We start from the raw sequence: 20,545 nt of genomic DNA, 5'->3' as shown, positions 1-20,545 counted from the left end.
TATATTAGATTTTTTAAATAAAATTATGAGCTTGTTGACCACTTTCAAACTTTGTGTATATTATTTATTTATTGTTTGTTTGTTTGTCGTTATGTTTGCCAAGTATGCAGTGAGCACTTCATGTAACATTTAGTACAGTTACCACATGCAGAAGCCTCATTTAAATATGGACATGTCTAACCTATGTATACAGTTCTTGTTAGTTAATCACCCGCAATGCACCCATGTAGTGCAGTAGGTTAGATTCCACAAGGAAAATAGCACCCTTTATTTGTGATTCTAGTAAATCAGGGCCAGAGAATGTGTTCGATGAATGCATGTCCTGCTTGGCCTGCTATACTGTTAAAATGAACATGCACTGTGTCTTCTCCCATAGCGCTGCATTCGTTAATCAGAACAGTGCCATACACTTCAGTGCTGCAAAAAGATCCCTGTAAATGCAATCCAGAGCTCATTATCCCAGTGATTATCAGGCCTCTTGGTAATATCTGTGTTTTCTTCTTTAGCCAAGCGTTTCTTTCTGAGTGCTGCTGTTTTTGAAGTCAGATTCGTTTCCCTAGGCAGTACACTCTCCTCTCGGTCTCTTGTTCTTTCTTTCTTTTCCAAAGATCCATTTTAGACTATATGGTCAGCCAGGCTGGTCTTTGGAGCTGGGTAGTTTTTAACACCAGAACTTCGGTGATGTTGGAAAACACCAGCAATTGTGTCATTCCACTGCCCACCTCCTCAAAGCGACACTGTGAAATGATTTATATGGATCTTTCTCCTCTTCCTTTGCATCTGGTTTGTGGATATTATATTAACAAGGACGGTAGAGCAATGTCTTTCGATGAGAACCAGTGTTATTTTAGTATCACTCTTAAAAATTAAGGTTCTTTATTGGCATCAGTGGTTCCATGAAGAACCTGACACATCCATGGAACATTTTCATTGCACAGAAGGTTCTTAGTAGTGGAAAAGGTTCTTTAGATATTAAAATAATAATATTGTTAATATATTTTACACTAAAAAAGATGGTTCTTATAAGAACCTAAAATTTTTTATTTATTAAATATTTATTTATTTTAATTTTAAATTAATATCCATTTTTATTTTTATATTTTTCATTTTCATTTAAATTTGTTTTAGTTTTTTAAAAATATTTTTTAATAAAAAATGAATTAAAATAAATGTATTTATAAATTATTTCAATGTGTTTTATTACATTTTATTTCAGTTTTAGTTATTTTAATACATCAAGTTAAACTACATTCAAATGAGAATGTTGCTTTGGCCAGCTTAAAAAAAAAAAAAAAAAACATTTTTAAACATTTAATTTAATTTAACATTTATTTTGAGTAAATAATTTTTGATGTTTTTAGTTTTAGTCAACTAAAATTACCCTGGTTAGAATGACTCTATTTTTTGAAACAGCCTTTGGTCAGGCCTCATGTAGGACTTTATATAGTGAAAATACGAGACACAGCTCCAGTGGGGTTTGGACTTGAGTTCAGGTCTACAGAGACGAGTATAATGTGACAGTGAAATGCACACACACACAAATGGCTAGCGGTACCATGGGAGGCGTTGTATTCATAGACCTCATCAATCTGCTTAATTCAGAAAGGCCTGATGTTTGGAGAGGGAGTAGAGCTAAACTTATCACTGTATCGATCTGCAGATGGCTTGTCAAGCGTGAGATGTATGTCTCGGTGACGAAAGACTGAAAGTTGGTTTTGTAACATCAGCAGGGAGATGAAATAGATTATTTACACTATTGATCCGGTATTTAACAATAGGAATGGTCTTTGTATGAGGGACGGGTGAAGGAGTGTTTTGAGAGAGGGCCGGTGGGTGAGCGTCTCCAGGCGCTGATGTACTGGCTCATTAGACGGAATGGACAGTAATGTCTTTTGTGGCAGTCTTTCATCCTTATCCGGGATTTATAACATGCTGAATTATGGGTCTAGCTCTGCCTGTTGCCGCCCCAATTCATCAAGCTGTCGGAGGTGGAAACGTGAACTGCGTTCTCCCTTTTCCTCCACTCACAGAACTCAAGCACTCCATTTATCCACCCCGTTTGCGTGGACCTGACACCGGCGGACAACCCTGCCTGTCCGCATCTTACCGAGCGATGGAAATGAAATGATATTAACAAGATGGAGGAAGAGGCGGAGTCTGATAATGAATGACAGGCTTTCGGCTGCTAGTCAAACAGAGCCAGCTAGAGTCAGATGATGGCTCGTTGGTAAATTGTTAAGAAGCTCAGCAGTTGTTTAGCATTTATGTGAATTAAAGGATACTTTAAAAATAAATAAAAGTTTTCAGTTGGTTCCCAACTCGGTACCAAAACTGGAGTACATAAATACTATTAAAGTCTTTTAAAAAGTATTAATATTTAATTGAGTTTCTTTATAACTCTATAGAAACCTTTGATGTTAACAAGTAGATAGATTTAAGACTTTGTAAAATAAGTCTCTTAAGCTCACCAAATGCCAACATTTTTTTTTTATCGAAAAAATAAAATGGCAGAAACAGTAATATTGTGAAATATTATTAAATTAACTGTTTCCCATTTTATTTTATATATTTTAATGTAATTTGTTCCGTTGATAGCAAAGCTGAATTTTCAGCAGCCATTTATCCAGTCTTTAAAGTCACACAGTATAATGCATCCTTGCTGAATAAAAATATTAATTTCCTCTAAAAAACAAACAAAAAAAAACACTGACCCTAAACTTTTAAACAGCAGTATTCATTTTCTCTTGTCTTTTAGAAGTGTACTTGTTTTGCTATCCTAACTATGCTTTTTATTTTATTTTATTTTATTATTTGCTTATTATTTGCTTTTAGTGCTGTTTTTACTCCAAAAGAACAGACCTGTGATCTTTTTGTTGCGACCCACCAGATCCACTGCTGTTGAGTGTGTTCAGTGGTTTGTGGTTTACACAGAGAAACCATACAAACGAGTGTAGAATCGGATTTTCGACTGAGAGTAATTTATCATCAGAGCTATTGAGAGCCTGGAGTTCAGGAGTTTTGTTTCAGTGAGCTGTGATGGGCAGATTGTGATGCTGGGTGGAGAAGAGCCAGAGATTTTCATGATGAGTCTTCAGGGGTTCTAGATTCGTTTACAGCAAACATCTTTTGCCTGGACATTCAGGTACTGTTTCACAAGAGCTGAGACTGGGTGTCATTTTTCTTGCATCACAAAAGCATTGACAGTTTTACACAAACAAAAATAAACCATCTTTTGAGGAGATGACTGAAAAACAGTGTCTATTACACTCTCTTAATCTTGCATTGAAAGGGTGGAGAGGGACGAGTGCTTTAGTGTAATCCAGGACACGCTTGTATTGGATAACACATGCCCACACATAAAGCACACATACATACAGATGGCAGAAGTTCATTTTTTGTGGATAATCCACTAAAGAAAGTGACTGCCACTGACATTTTAGAAAAGTGTTTAGTAGTGTTAATAGAAGTTTATTATCCTTTTATTTATATACGTAAACAACGTATGCTGTTCTGTGTCAGCAGCACCATACGCGGATACGCTGTTTATATTTTATATGCTTTGATCTGAACGTAAACAATGTATCCGCATACATACGTTGTTTACGTACGTGATACTGTCTCCAAAATGGCGCCATAGGGTGACGCGATGGAGATAAATTGTTGAAAAAAGTCATTATTTTTATTTTCTTTGCGCACAAAAAGTATTCTCGTAGCTTTGTAAAATTACGGTTCAACCACTGATATCACATGGATTATTTTAAAGGGATCATATGATGCTATTTTTAAAGATCATTATTTGGTGTAACAGAATATGTTTACATGCTTTAATGTTCAAAAAACACATTATTTTCCAAATACTGTACATTATTGTAGTTCCTCTATGCCCTGTCTCTCTCAAACGCATCATTTTCTACAAAGCCCCTCCTTCCGACAAGCACATTCTGCTCTGATTGGCCAGCTGACACAGTGCATTGTGATTTGGCTGAACACCACAAGAGTGTGTCGGAAATGTAACGCCCCTTACCATAATCACAAGCTTCAGCTTTCAAAGCAAATATAAAGACAGTTAATAATGTCGTTAGTTTTACCATCATTTACCATTACCGAAAGGGGGAACAGAGTCGCGTGACAGACACAGTGATGATGCTCGTATGTATTTGCCGTACACAAGCCGCACACAAGACGCATTACTCTACACTGCGCAAAACTCCACATTTGAACAGTCAATAGCAAATACTTAAACTAATAACAAAACACACAGTCACTGATTCAGAAGCGCCAGATTGTCATAGCAAAGTGTGGGACTATAATAATACTATAATAACTGTGGGAGCAATTATTAGAAAATGGAAGACATACAAGACCACTGATAATCTCCCTCGATCTGGGGCTCCACGCAAGATCTCACCCCGTGGGGTCAAAATGATCACAAGAACTGTGAGCAAAAATCCCAGAACCACACGGGGGGACCTAGTGAATGACCTGCAGAGAGCTGGGACCAAAGTAACAAAGGCTACCATCAGTAACACACTGCGCCGCCAGGGACTCAATGCCAGACGTGTCCCCCTGCTTAAGCCAGTACATGTCCGGCCCGTCTGAAGTTTGCTAGAGAGCATTTGGATGATCCAGAAGAGGATTGGGAGAATCAGATGAAACCAAAATAGAACTTTTTGGTAAAAACTCAACTTGTCGTGTTTGGAGGAGAAAGAATGCTGAGTTGCATCCAAAGAACACCATACCTACTGTGAAGCATGTGGGTGGAAACATCATGCTTTGGGGCTGTTTTTCTGCAAAGGGACCAGGACGACTGATCCGTGTAAACGAAAGAATGAATGGGGCCATGTATCATGAGATTTTGAGTGAAAACCTCCTTCCATCAGCAAGGGCATTGAAGATGAAACGTGGCTGGGTCTTTCAGCATGACAATGATCCCAAACACACCGCCCGGGCAACGAAGGAGTGGCTTCGTAAGAAGCATTTCAAGGTCCTGGAGTGGCCTAGCCAGTCTCCAGATCTCAACCCTATCGAAAATCTTTGGAGGGAGTTGAAAGTCCGTGTTGCCCAGCGACAGCCCCAAAACATTGCTGCTCTAGAGGAGATCTGCATGGAGGAATGGGCCAAAATACCAGCAACAGTGTGTGAAAACCTTGTGAAGACTTACAGAAAACGTTTGACCTCTGTCATTGCCAACAAAGGGTATATAACAAAGTATTGAGATGAAATTTTGTTATTGACCAAATACTTATTTTCCACCATAATTTGCAAATAAATTCTTTAAAAATCTAAAAACCTACAATGTGATTTTCTGGATTTTTTTTCTCCTTTTGTCTCTCATAGTTGAGGTATACCTATGATGAAAATTACAGGCCTCTCTCATCTTTTTAAGTGGGAGAACTTGCACAATTGGTGGCTGACTAAATACTTTTTTGCCCCACTGTATGTGCACAGCCAGCCTGGTACTCTCCTAGGTTAACAAAACTGTCGTCCATAAAATGCGTTGCACTAATTCAAACATTTGGGTCGTGCTGTTCTGTTGTAAACAAATCTTAACCAATGATTCCTAATTGCATCTACTTTTGGAAGGCCAAATAAAGTGCTTTTGCATAGAAACACACAGCGTCTCCCTGACATGCTGCATCAACACTACTGCGGTTACTGAAACCACACCTTCTTTCTTTGTGTGCACATTTGGGCGGCATTACGCAAATATTTCCACATCGCGATGTAGACATATGGGGGCGTGTTTGAATGAGGCGTTTTAGCCTGGTCTGGATCAGCCTTCTCTTTTAGATGGAATCCTTTTGTGGGAAACTTTGAGCTTTGTAACCCTGCAGATCTTATACATACACAAACAGCTACATACCACACTAACGAAAAAGGAAAAATAGAAATCACATCATATGACCCCTTTAACGATGTCCTTGCTACGTTTCTGAGCCTTGATCATGTAAGGATCCTTGCTGTCTATGGGAGGGTCAGAGAGCTCTCGGAATGCATCAAAAATATCTTAATTTGTGTTCCGAAGATGAATGAAGGTCTTACAGGTTTGGAACGACATAAGTGAGTTATTAATGATAGAATTTTCATTTTGGGTGAACTATCCTTTATATATATATATATATATATATATATATATATATATATATATATATATATATATATAAAATATACACACACAAAAAAATAAATCAATAATAGTATTTATAATATTATATATTTATATATAATATAATAGTAATAATATTTAAAATAAATAATAAACAAAATAATCAAAGTATGATAATACTTTTTTTAATTTTAATTTTATTTAAGTATTAAATAAACAGTTATTTTATAGTACACTTGAAAAATACAATGCTAATATTTACATTTGTTACATATTGTCGTTTTTTTACTTTTTTATTTTTATATGAATTTTCAACATTTTCAGACCTAAAATTAGCAAGCTTTTATTTTGGCGGGTTGCCCTCAAGTAAGTACTGCCGGGTTTAGTGCTGCCGGGTTTAGCGCTGCCGAGTGAAGCGTATCAGTGAATGTCACAGTTTCGAATTATCCTTTGAAATTGACAGCTCCTGGCCTAGATTTATACTTTAAGTTCAAATGGAAGTCTTATACAGTATTACAGTTGGTCGATCTGAAACAGTGTTTGTGCAGCTGTCAACCTTGTCAGTGTGCGCACCACTTATGTGAACCCCTGAATAGAATAGAATTGAATAGAATATTGGTTTTTTTAGTGATTAGTGAAAAGTCTCACTGCTCTCTATGGTTGGTCCATCCTTGGTTACAAATGGACTAAATTTGCTTGTATATTTCAAATCCAAACAACACCACAGAGTTTTAACACCCTGGGAAAAACATGTTTCTCTGCTGTTTTCATACTGGTTCTTGAAGAATGAAAATGGAGGTGGTGTGAGAGAGGATGCTTTAGCAGATTTTCCCGTTTGAACAGAATTTTACACCCATCCTTCCTGGTCCTTTTTTTTAGACAGGTTGATTTGTACAGATTTGGCTGAAGCAGTAGTTATTGCTTGATCTGAAGGTGAAATCAGCTGAGAGTTAGAGAGATGCTGGACAGAGAGAGTGTGTGTGTTTTGCACAGAGTGGCTCACAGGCACCAGGGCCTTTACTGATCATTAGCAGATGTTAATTAGCTTGATAATTAGCCCATCACTGGACCTGCAGGAGTTTGATGAGTCTCCTGCAAGGGTGAGACTGACCCTCTTCCCAGATGGCTTCTGCCTTCTCTCCACCTTTACACCCTCTGTCCTTCTCTCACAGACCCCTGGGAATGTTTTTAACATTACTGAACATATAGTCATTGTTTACATTTTATGAATACCAAATACTCTTCTTATGAGTGTTGGATAACAAACTGGAGAGCCATTTCCACATCTTCATCTGTCTGATTAGAAAAGAAAACATTAGCCTGCCAGATATCAGTGAAAATTCTGTACTGTTAGTAAAAGTGCAGAACAAAAGTACCAGCAATTTTCTGTCAGAAGTTTATCTGTTAAGTTTACAGACATTTCCTTCAACTGTAAAACACAACACAATGCAATGTGTCATTCAAAATACAAGGAAAACATATTAATCATTCATATAAATATACAGTACAATGGGCCCTATTTTTACAGACTTTTTTAGAATGTAACAGATTCCATCACTAATGCAACAATGTCAAGATCAGGTTGTTGAAAATAAATAATAGATGAAAAATACAAAACAAGCACTGGCAAAACATCTACTGTAATATCATGGGGAAGCATTTTACAATAAGCTTCAATTGCTGTTGCTAGCAGCCCAGATTTGGAATCTTATGCTCTTACGGTTCTTGCAAGGACATGTTCTTGGGAAAACTCACACTTTGTTGAATTACAAAGCAATTGCTCAATTATCACATTTGGTAATATTGTAAAGCTATGCTTTAATAATCTGGTAGTGCAGTTTTACTGTCTGTGCACACAAACAAATCGTCTGAAAGCAGTTTGTCTTGATTAAACCGGCTGCCTCCTCCTGTCTTGTTGTCCATAAGTGATGTGTGATCCGAGAGGAAGCAGTGTGGTACAGTGTTGTGGGTTGTTGGAGGAGAGGCGGCTGGTATTTGAGTGTTGTAATCCGTGTGGGGAGGGTCGGGGTCTGTGCCTGACAGCTGGGGATTCTGCTGCTGATTTACTTTAGATTAGTTTGGAGCTCAGCCAGCCCTTTTCAATCACAGCATAATGCTTTTTCATTGTAAGAGAGCTGCCCCTCTTGCCCTCTCTGCCCCTCTTTGCCCCGTACACACCACTGCTACCTCTGTATCAACACCACTCATACATTATGATCACTGGAGACCTTCTTATGTGCTTGTGTTTGTTTGTTTGTTTTTCACATTAAAATTAAGTTTTGTCAGGTGCTAGGTACGTAGAGCAGTGCCAGAAATTAACCAGTGCAAAAAATGTCACCATCAGAGACAAAAGAGTGCCCCAGTACAAATGTAAGGCAAAAATACCCCACTGAGAATTCTATGTCTATTGTTAGATTATAATATTCTTAATTTTATGAATTTAGTACCTCTGCAGACTTTACTTACTCATAGATGTCAGATATTCGTATTTGCTGTTTTTGAGGTAATGTTATTGTTAATATTAGCATTTGTTGACTGGATTTGAAAATAACCATTCATTCAATGTTTTTCAATTATATTTTTGTAGACTTAATATGTCCTCTCAACTAAGGCCAAGCAATAAAATTAGCTCAACTTAAATATTTTTTTCCCTTCCAACATTTTGTTAATTTGATTTTTTTTTTTACAGTGCATGAAAAACTTAAACTTAAATGAAAATAAGAAATGTTGCCTTGGCAGTTAACTGAAATAAATTGAAGTAATACAATTACTAAAATTGAAATGAAATTAAAGCTATATAGAAATATTAAAAAGAAATTACACATAACAAAATTAATAAAACTAAAACTAAAATGAGAACAGAAAATCTAACTAAAATGCAAAACAATTTTGTCAGCGGCGATAGCCTTGTGGGTAGTGCGTCAACATACAGTGCCGTTGCGCTACGGGTGTTCTGAGTTTGAATCCCGGCTCGAGGACCTTTCCTGATCCCATTCCCTCTCTCCTACTTCACTTCCTGTCAACTCTAAACTGTCCTATCAAAAATGCAAAAAACAAACAATTAAAATAATAACAAAATATGAATACTATAATAGTATACACTGAAACAATGGTGTAGGATTTACTTGAACAATTGCTAGTAAATTTCACAAATAATTTCAAAGAAACAGCTAGTAGCATATTGAATTAAACATGATTACATTTTGAATTAGACTGAAATAATATTTTTAGTAAAACATACTCCAGTTTTATTTATGACTTTGACAAATCATTTTTACAACAATTTCTATTTCACAATTGTACCTTTAATTCAACGTTACTTGCAGTTTCTGTGTAATTAGGCTATTTGTGAAATTTACTAGCAGTTTCCGAGTGAAATTCAGTAAATCTGAAGCTTTTCTTTTTAAGTGTATATAAACAACATTAAATTCACACTGTTCAGAGGTGTGTTTTTGAATGTATAGCTATTATAAAGTATTTTAATTGAATTAAACTTTAAAAACACTTAATGTAAAATAAACCATCAAAACCATAATGTGACGTAATTATATAAATAACATAGAGAGCTCAACATTAGGACAGTTCAGTAATTTTATATGCATTTTCAATTATTTTAGTTCATTAATTTGAAGTATTTGGTATAAATGGACGACACACTTTGTGTTTGTTTTTTTTTGTTTTTTTTTATTGGCAAGGAGAAATGCCCATATGAAGGTAAAAATGCACTAGAAAATAATTTCTAAATATTGCTCTTCAATGAAAAAGCTGACACTGATACAGAGTGATTTTAGGTTTTGATGAAGATGATTGAGTGTGAGAATCACATGGGATGAGGATTTTATTGTCATAGATGTGATCATGATGGCTGCTTACTGTGTGCGAAAGTTTTTATGGTATTAAAGTTTTAGAAAAATGTTATTGATTTGTTTAGTTTATGATCGCAGTAAGCCAAATTTTGTGCATTTTGATTTAGAGTTTAGAATGATTAAATAAGTTAGCTGAGTGACAGAAAGTGAAAGAAGAAAGAAAAAGAAGCGGAAACTAGGACAGGAGTTCTGGTAGCAGGTGGCACATTTGAACATTTCGTTTTCCGACTATAACCACAGAGCGTGTTTGTCTGGCAAGGACATCAGCAGCAGAAGGCTGCGTGTGTGCGTAAGCTTACGTGTGTGTATATGTTTGCGTGTTAAATGCGTGCGTGTGTGTTTGTGCTGTGTAAGATCACTTGTTTGGCCTTGCATCCGCAGGATCAATGGTAGTCTTCACTGAGTAAAGTTATGCAGTGAGCTGGGGAATTTTTTAACATATCCCCAATGGTGCTGGGCGGCTGCCTGGATAAATATAGACGTGTTGATGCGTGTCTCTCCCTCTCCCTCGCTCACTCTCGCGCTCAACCTCCCAAGCTTTTAATCAAAAGCAATCTGGAGGAGGGAAGTGGAAAAAAAAGGAGAAAAAATTTGGAATGTGCCAAGATCTTTTGTGTTCCTCGCTCCTGATCCTCCTGCTGAAGGAATCAGCAGGCAGGCTTTCTGTGTGTGTGTGTGGAGGAGGGTGATGGATAGCGCTGCTAATGTTTGCGTGTAGCGCGGCCCGACCCTCCGCGCTTTTCCCCACAGTTCCTGTGAATCTTCCCACAGTGACCACGGTCAATGCCTTTGCTCTGTGGGCATGTGATTACATCCCACGGAGCTCGCAGTTTCAAGTCTCAACCTCTTGTTTCAAAAACACCCACCTTCTGTCAGCTAACATTACTACCTTATATTCATTGTTTGTCTTTACATTTATCCCTGCTAGCACAACAGTTTCCTTTCTGTCTCATTTTTTCAGTTCACACCTCCTCCTGCCTACATTATCCCTTATAGCGGGCTGCCGTTTTGTCTGTCAGACCTGAGTCACGTATCGCAGGGTTTCAGTGTCTCTGCCAGATTAGCTCTATTTTTTTGACGCCTCAGCTTTTATTTTTGGTCACCACATGATGAAGAACCCTTTCATCTGTAACTTTGTAGTCAGGGAAGACATGTTTTATGTGAACTTGGGGTATCACATGTACAGTAATTTGCATAATATCTGCATGCAAAAATGTTTTTTTTTAATAATTTGAAATGCAATTAATTAGTCAAGTTTAAATTTATAAATTGTATTCATTAATGATTAATAATAATAATTATTATTATTATTTATTATTATTGTTCATGACTTGTATTCCCTAAAAGGTATATTTAAAAAAAAAAAATGCATCAATGCTAATGCTAAAAATGCTTCAGTTTAAATAATTATTTAATAGTTTATTAAAATATATTATTGCATTTTACTTGGTTATACCACATGACATTTTACTGTTATTAAATTGAACATTTTCTTAATGTTACTAAGGTAAAAAAAAACACATGAAACCAACATGCTTTTTTTTTTCTTTCTTTATCATGGACACAACTTGTCATTGACCCAGAATCAAGAAATGCATGAATGTGTCATCCTAATTTCATCTGTCATCTTTTTGAATTTTGTATTATTTTGTTAGATTTAAAATGTCACACACATGTGAAGTATGTATTTTTTCAAAAACATTTATATTTTAGTTTAATATAATCATAAGTAAACTATTTTGGGAGGGACTACAATATCTGAAATCATTTTTAGATTTGTTATTTTTGCAGTTCCGTTTAAAATTACAGAAATTACACACTCCACCTTCACAAAATTAGTGAAACTTTAAATTTGAAATATGATATTTCTTTTACCCCAGGTAATGTGGGTATGTAACAAGTGCCGAAGGCAACAGGATATGCTCACTAAATCAGGAGAGTGGTTTCCCAGCCATGGGCCCAAGGCTGGAGAGCTTGGGTCAGCAGTGAGTGAACCGGCCATGTGTGGAGATCCCGTTGGGGAGAAGAAGGTGCGCTCTAGGTCTCAGAACCCTCTCGACTCCTCCGTTTCCACTGCCCATGACACCCAGCCACATGCCCCGACAGACCCCAGAAAAGGCCCTTCCACAGGGCCAGCTGACACGCCGTCATCGCGCTCACGCAGTGAGCCTCCACAAGAAAGGTACACATCAGCCTCTCGCTCCCTCAATGCAAAATCTAGAAAAGTAACTTTTTCCCATAATATTTTTTAAAGGTTATAATGAACAAAAAATCATTAAGGTCAGAATTTATTATTCTTTCTTGTTTATGGAATATCGCAGTGTTTATTATAAACGATTCATCTATGCACAATTTTTTTTTTTAGTTCAGTTGCTCTTGTAATCTTTAATCAAAAACATTGACTTCCCTCCCCCTCGCAACAACATCTCTTCTCTGATGACATGTGCAACAGTGCGAGAACAGTACAATGATCCCTCCAGCAACCTGTCACTCAAATGAGATCACAGCAATTGGCAAACAATCCAATCAAATCCTGATGGACAAAATCAAGTCCCACCCTACATTTTTACTTGTTTGAGTAGCTGTTTCAGCTGTTTCATAAAATAGGGTAGATAATCACAACTTTAATTTCAGTGTCGACTTTAATAATTATAAATGGTTTAATTTTTGCAGTTAAGATATACAGTATTGTTGTAACCACATTTTAGTAACTTACCTGATAGCTTTGGATGACACATTTTATTTGTATATATACTGTAGTACACTCTTAAAAATAAAGGTTCCAAACTGTGGTTTTCTCAGTGATGAGAATTTTTTTGATTCCCCAAAGAACCTTTCAGTGACCAGTTCTTAAAAAAAAAACATTATTTTCCTTAGTCTGAAGAGCATGTAAATAATCTAAAGATTCTTTTTTCCACTAAAAAGAACCTTGTAAGGTTCCATGAATGCCAATAAAGAACCTTTGTTTTTGAGAGTGTATTTAAGAGAGTGTACTCTTAAAATATCCGGCCAACTAAACCAGCTAAACACCATTTTAGCCAGCTAGACCCCAGCTAGATGAAGTTTGGCCAGGCTTGAACACCACATTAAACCAGCTCAGACCTGTGGATCAGTTTTGGCGAGTATTTTCATGACAAACAAGAAGCATCATGACATTGTGTCGCTCATTTGGTTTCTATTTTTTATGCATAGTGATGTCTCATTAAAACAACATCCAGTTCTTTTTAATGTGGAAAGACTGTCTGTAAGAATGTCTCTTTGTGATGCTGTGTTATTATTTGACCTCTAGAAAAAAGCCACCAGCAGCCTCTGATCAGAATGGCAAGCTAGGGCCAAGAGGTGAGAGGCGGCGAGGCCTATCCAAAATCCACTCTGAAGAGCGAGATACTGGAGAAAATCGGAGAGAAAGTCGAAGACTGATGAAGACTCGCTCTCAGGAGCATGACAGTCCTGAGACCAGGAGGACTGAGGCGGAGCAGAAACCACCCAGGGAACAGTGCAGGACTGACCCAAATGCTCCTCATCATCCGGCCAAACTCCAGCCGGCGGAGCCTGATGGACGTATGCATCCTAAGCCGAGGGAGGCAGGGGAGATGGTGCAGGACAACAGAGGTGCACGGAGATGGGCAGATGGGCGGCAGGCCTCGCTGGAGGGCCAGCAGCAGGCCTACGCCCCAGAGAGGACCGCGGGGGGTACAGGTTTGCAGAGTGCGCCTGTTGTGCAGGGTCCTCCTCCTAAAACGAACCACACCCCACAGCCGCCCGCTCCGGGGTTCAGGGTGGGCCCTGCCATGCCCGCAGGCCCACCTGAGCTCAGGGAGCCTCAGGAATGGGACAGGAAGTTGCAGCCGAGCCACCTGGACCCCGGCTCGGCTGCGCTATTGCGCAAATCGAAACGACAAAAAGCTGAGAGCATGCTGCGCAATGATTCGCTCAGCTCTGACCAATCTGAATCTTTACGACCACCCCCACCCCGCCCCTACAAGAGCAAACGGGGAGGAAACAAGAGGCAGATGTCTGTCAGCAGCTCGGAGGAAGAGGCCGGTTCGACACCGGAATACACCAGTTGTGAAGATGTGGAGATTGAGAGCGTCAGTGAGAGAGGTGGGTCAGATGGATACCTGCTTTTGTGTAATTTATATATTTAATCAAGTGTTTGCATAAACACTAACCTCCATGATTCAGAAAGGGAAACCACCATTAATATGAATGTAATATTTAGTTTGATTGATGAATTTAGTACTTTTTGCAACACGCAAATGGATTAGTGATGACTATCAAGAGGTTGCATAACTTCTTTTAAATGCTGCAAGACTTTTCATTTGTTTTGTTTGCAAATGGCAGGGTTTTCAGCAATGACTGTCCATAAAGGTCCTGCAGGTTTTATACTTTTTAAATTGATTGATTACTTTATTATTTTTTTTTCAAAACTTTAAAATAAATAAAGTAACCAATACAATAAATGATTATTTTTGGGATTCAAACTCTTGACGCTCAAAGTGCAACGGCGCTATATGTCAGCATTCTGCCCACAAGGAAATCGATGCAGACAGGTTTATAAAACATTTTATAAAAAACTGATTTCTTAAAAAAGAATAATAATTTGACGTTATATATACAGTACACTACTGTTTAAAACTTTTAGGATCAGAAATCAATCATTCTAAAATGCTGATTTGTTGCTCAAAAAACATTTCTTATCATTATTTGTTTATTTTTATAAAGATTATTTGTGTGTAATAGGCTGAAAACCTAATTTACATACTAATGAATTACATATCCAAGTCTTAAAGGTGCAGTAGGAGATCTTGGAAAATGCTAACTTTAGCCTGATAGTGCTGAAAGCGAACATCCCACCCTCACTGTCCAAAGCCACGCCCCCTGAACGCATATATACGCTCACAGACCAGAATACCAGAGGCTACATCAGCGCCTGAATGAAATCCTGAAATCCGTGAATGAATGTTCCGAAGTGAAGTAAACTTCAACAGATTTCCCCTTCTCAAGGAGTAGTGAGCAAAGAACACTGTTGTAAGGTAAACAGGTCAATTTAGCTCAAAGGGAATCATTTATGATTTTATAGGGAATTTGGACAGAATCACTGTTTTGCAGCTGATCACTGAGTCGGCCGGCGATTCACTGAACGAGCCGTATAACATCAACTCTGCACTGGATATGAAATCCAAAATATAGTAAAAACACTATTTAATAGCACAGTAACAAGATCGGCAGTTTAAGACATTAACTTGTAAGCACAAAACTAGGGGTGTAACGATGCAAGAATCGCGGTTGAACGATTCACGGGCATTTTCCAAATGGAAGTGATCATCCCTATCCCCTTGGAGTGGGGACTTGGGAGTGAGCAGGGCACGTGCGTGTCATTATGTAGTCGTTTGGAATGCACTTGGTGAAGGGAGCGTAATTTCCTCATCATATTCAGCTGGGATGTTCCCGTGACAACGCAGCACGGTGTGTGTCAGCAGATTCGCTGGCGGACAACCGCATAAAAAAAAAATACATTTCATAATTTAAAAAGTTGTATATATATTATTTTTTTATATATTATATAGCATATTTTAAAAACTTTTTAAAATATAAAATGTATGTTTATTTGCAACAGTTATGCTAACAACAATAAAAAGACTATTGACATTTAAACAGCGACATCTGCTGACGCACACCGTGCTGCGTTGTCACGGGAACATCCCAGCTGAAGATAATGAGGAAATTACGCTCCCTTCACCAAGTGCATTCCAAACGACTACATAATGACACGCACGTGCCCTGCTCACTCCCAAGTCCCCACTCCAAGGGGATAGGGAAGTTCAGTAGTCGTTGAAGTGATGTCTTGGGAAGCCAATGGTCGGGCGTTGGCTGAAGATGCGGAGTTGTAGCTGGTAGAAGTTTTGAGGTGGTCACAGACTCGAGTTGACCTCGGAGACCAAGCGTGGCAGTATTTCAAACTTAAACTGAGAACACGAAACTCGCAACGTAAAAGAAAGAAACTAAAGTAAAAGAAAGAAAGGATGTAACGAGACTAGGTGGTTTTTCTTCTCATCATGGTGTTAGCAGCTGGCATGTAGGCCAGAGCAAGCTGGAACGGCGCTCAAAGAATTCATGGGCAAACAGCAGTGGAAAAGTATGGCTAAAAGCAATGACTAAAAAGCTAAAAGCAGTGGTTTGATGGTGTCCTGAGTTTTTAATTGGGCTTTTGGACACATCCCAAAATGGTGTGTTGACCACTTAGATATTGTCTTAGCTTGGGGTGTTTCTCTGTTTCTCCTCCCAATACATAAATCAACATGTTATCTGGTCAGTCACATTGAGGACTGGAATTGGGAACCGCTGGGCTACATGTCATTCACCGGTGAGAAAACTTTATAGGACAGTTAGTAAAAGTACTACAATACCAAGAAGGAAGATGAGGTTGTTGATGTCTGTCTGCACAGCGATGCCGTATCCTGTCTGCGCGAACAGGGTGTGCAGAGGTATGCAAATACATACGTTGACAGACAGGTAGGAAAGCCAATTAAAACGCTCGGACCGAATGTTTTGATTGGAGGAACATTTCTTGGTCCTACACCTTCCGCACAATATATAAATACAGATAAATTCATTTAGACCACTTAACTTAATGATTGCTATCAGGATGTGAAGAGACTTTCAACCAGAATAACAAAAAATATTTCTGAAGACAATCACCTATGGCACCTTTAACTTAATGATTGCTATCGGAATGTGAAGAGACTTTCAACCAGCATGACAAAAATATTTTCTGATGACAATCACCTATTGCACCTTTAATAAGAGTATTTTACAGTGTATCAGCCATGGATATTTATGATGATGGTATGCACAGAATAATTGTTCACTAGTTTTGACTGGATGAAGGTTGGGGTCTGAAGGAGAGGAGGTTATTCACATTGCACTGTGCTGTTAGCCTGGCAAACTGACTGAACACAGACTTAAAAGGTCAGTGTATTAACACAAGACAGGGGTGAAATGTAAACATTGTGAGTTGAATAGGAAAGACAGACTATAGGAGAAGGAATGAGAGACTAAAAATAGGAGAACAGGAGATTGAGAGGAGGTTAAGCAGAACACAAGCTTGCTCTTATCAGTGCAACAACATTTCATCAGGTTCAACAGAGACAACAGGTAAGAGAATCGACTCTTTCTTCTAAAGAATAGGAACTGAATAATTCAAGTTGGCATACTTTTTTAATTTAAAGATAGTATATTAGTTCTGTTATTAATGGCCAAAGAATGGATTTATAATTTGAACTTTAAACTCAAAATATTGTTTTTCAATTGTACAGAATTGTGTACAAAATCTTGAGCAGAGATTGATATTTATTAGATTTGATTTCTTTGTTGTTGCCTTGGAAAGTTAGAATCATTAGAAGTAGAATAATACAACATACCGCATCTTGCAATGTGAAACTAATGAAATATTTTATGTTGCAATGTGAAACTATGTACTAATGAAATATTTATTTGCTAAGCACTATATTTTGGAGGTCATGTGAATGAGAAGTACAAGGCTTAGATAAAAGCCCACACAGGGGACCAATCCACCGTGCAACAAGCAATATATTAAACATTTATACCCTTAGACAGCTAATACTTCATGCAGACCTCTTTTACTTAATATTACTTCATGGCATTTGATTATGATTTATACATGTTTCTTTTGTAAGTTGTTCATTGTTTTGTGCTGAAAATGTTTTTCTGGGGTCTTTTCTTTTTGCTGTTAAAACTTTCAGGAATGATAGTTGAATTTTGTTGCTTTCCAGAGTTTAACATTTTTATTTAGAGTAACTTTTTATAGGACAACCCTGCTCAGAACTGGGTTAGACAGTGAAGAAGCAGCCTTCCTTAAAAAAGTAGCCTATGAAGATTCCCTGACATACTTGTAAGTAAGCTATCCAGGTCTCAAGGTTTCTTTTTTTCCCCTTATGTTGAAGCCCTGGACATTTTTTTAATTTTTTTATCGGATGCCTCACTAGCTGACGCTACTTTATAAAATCAATACTTGTGACTATAAAAATTGAATTGGATGAGTCATGTTGTAAAATAACCAGTATTTGTATTTATATTAATCTATATAAAAGTGTGTGTGTTTGTGAGTTTCTAAGGTGTTTTTAGTGATTTTGAGTCAGAAGAGCCCATCCCCAAATCTGTATTTAAGTCTTCAAAGCAAATCTGTGGGAGTTTTTGTCATATTCATCATTCACAAGGTTTTAAAAAAAGTATCAGCAATAAAAGTGATGCTTCTCTAGCAAATACCACTTATTATTTGTTTAACATTTGTCCGTATAAAAGCTACTGGCCCACTGAATGTACATCACACTTTTATTTTGAACCTTTTAAAAGCTGACTGAAAGTAATTCAAATCTGATGTCTATAGAAACATCTCATTTTTACAATCTATTTTTGTTTTTCGGATGACAATTTGAGCACTCTTCACCCTCTCTGTGCGTCATACTCAAGACACCCCAGGTGCTCAAAAATAACCGGAAAACAGCCCAGAAACCCGTATGTGCAAGGCACTCGTCCATATAACATGCCAACAGTAAATAGAAGGCCAACGTCACGGAAAGCACTGAGACTGTCCCTTTGTGCCTGTGTGTATGTGTGCGTCTGTGTGTGGGAGTGTGTATTCAGCTTTGGTGTCAGCATTTGCTTCCACTGTCTGGGGACTAAATGTAGCTCTTAAACATATATTCACAAACACTCTTGCTCCCTCTTGCACTGCAGGTGGGTCAAAGCAGAACATATTTTAGCACGAGATCTTGGCTGCAGGTGCCCTTTTGGGGCTCAGATATTCATTAAGCATAAACAGAGCGGGTTTAGAAATGGACTCTGGCTAGTGTAAGGTGGCAGCTCACATAGTCAGCATATGTACAGTGTAACTCTATGAACTTTTGACTGTGTGTGTGTGTGTTTTAGGGGACTGGGAGTGCTGTCCGCTGGACCCCACTGCGTGGCATGTAAGTCATTCCTACATTGTGCTTCAATCATTTAAAGTCAACATACATTGATGTTCATTGACCATTTTACTTCCACAAATTGATCTATTTTTAGAAGAAAATGTAGCGCAGGACTTGTAAATTGACTGATCTGTAAACTGTAAATTAAATGGATGTGTTTGTTACATAGAGTATGCCACTGTAGCTCACATTGCCAAGGTCATGGGTTCGATTCCCAGGAAATGCATGAAGTTATAAAATGCATAGCTTGAATGCAAATGTATAAATTAAATTATAAAATGTTATATACACCAAATTTGAGCGATACCAAATGCAATTTTGCTAAAACAATTACTAAATAGCTATTTGGCCATTGGTTAACATTATTTGGCATATGTGGTCTTAAGTGGAAAATTAACTTTTTGAATAAACATTTGGTATTAGAATGACACACACTTTCTTCTGAATAACATTTTTTGTTTGCTATCAATTACAAGATGACCTGGAGTGTGAACTATATAGTACTTTTTTTTTTTTTTTTTTAACTTTAAACTGACTGAGAACACTGGTGAGTTGCGTGCAGTATTACTTAGTATAATTGAGATAATATTATAGTTTTTTTAATATTTTGAATTCGTTTTTATATATTCATTTTAGTTTTATTGAAGTTTTATTGATTTTTTTTGTTCTTGTGTTGTGCTTTTTGTATGTCTGTATAATCTTTTTCCATTTTTATTTCAGTTTTAGTATGTTATTTAAGTACATGAAGTGAAACTAAATTAAAATGTTTTTTTGGTTTTGATTTTAGTTTCTGTTTTTGTGTAGCTGAAATGACCCTGGTTGTGTCTGTGTGTGTGAATGCGCATGAGTGTGAAGGTGAGGTAAGGGTTAGATGTAATGTAATGGTCCTTTCTCTGATGGGATTAATCTCTGCCTTGTTCTCTTTAGCATCCGGTTACATGGCAGCCCTCCAAGGAAGGTGATCATTTAATTGGCCGAATCACTTTGAGCAAGCGAACAGCCATGCCAAAAGAGGCTGGGGCTCTGCTAGGGCTAAAGGTGAGGGGAGAGCAACTCGCATAAACATACTGTATAAACACAAGTTCCTCTCCTGACTGTTATGAAGACAAAAACTACACCATGTCATGGACCATGTACAAAAGATGAAAACACACACACACACACAGTATACTGCCATTTATGAATTCTCTGTAGACTTTACCCATCTTTAAATGATTTGTATGGGTACAGGTGGTCGGGGGGAAGATTACAGAAACTGGGAGACTTGGGGCCTTCATCACCAAAGTCAAGAAAGGTAGTTTAGCTGATGTGGTGGGTCATCTACGGGCCGGTGAGTCCAGAACTTCTCTCAGTTTCTCTCAGTTTTAGACAAAGACTATAGAATAGCTAAGACATGTCACTCGTATAGTTTTGAATGGGGAAAAATGCAACGCTCAATATGGCCACTCCATCGCAGGAAGCCCCGCCTTCTGAATGAAAGAGCCAATCGCTAATCAGTAAAGTCAGCGTGTCACTGCAGCTGCCGTTTATAAGTCCCGGTTGCTATAGAAACAGTCAGCGTTCTGAGACGTGCGCTCAGG

At 37.7% G+C, this 20,545-nt stretch overlaps 1 protein-coding gene across 25 annotated transcripts in view; it reads left to right on the top strand.

Moving 5' to 3' along the window:
* The window catches only part of LOC131551972 (regulating synaptic membrane exocytosis protein 1-like), an 81,737-nt gene that overhangs the window by 31,932 nt on the left and 29,260 nt on the right, over window positions 1-20,545 (top strand). For 22 of the 25 annotated variants that reach the window (XM_058795240.1, XM_058795261.1, XM_058795256.1 and 19 more), the window contains 5 exons: window positions 11,853-12,154; window positions 13,262-14,076; window positions 18,925-18,965; window positions 19,893-20,003; window positions 20,196-20,295. In XM_058795240.1, coding sequence (XP_058651223.1) covers window positions 11,853-12,154; window positions 13,262-14,076; window positions 18,925-18,965; window positions 19,893-20,003; window positions 20,196-20,295 — 1,369 coding nt within the window. The remainder of the gene's footprint in view (window positions 1-11,852; window positions 12,155-13,261; window positions 14,077-18,924; window positions 18,966-19,892; window positions 20,004-20,195; window positions 20,296-20,545) is intronic. The other 3 variants (XM_058795262.1, XM_058795264.1, XM_058795263.1) reach the window with 1 other exon arrangement.

Source organism: Onychostoma macrolepis, chromosome 13 (genome assembly GCF_012432095.1).
Source record: "Onychostoma macrolepis isolate SWU-2019 chromosome 13, ASM1243209v1, whole genome shotgun sequence".
Lineage (NCBI taxonomy): Eukaryota > Metazoa > Chordata > Actinopteri > Cypriniformes > Cyprinidae > Onychostoma > Onychostoma macrolepis.
The sequence above is the reverse complement of the archived record's forward strand: the minus strand, read 5'-3'. Positions and strand labels throughout refer to the sequence as shown.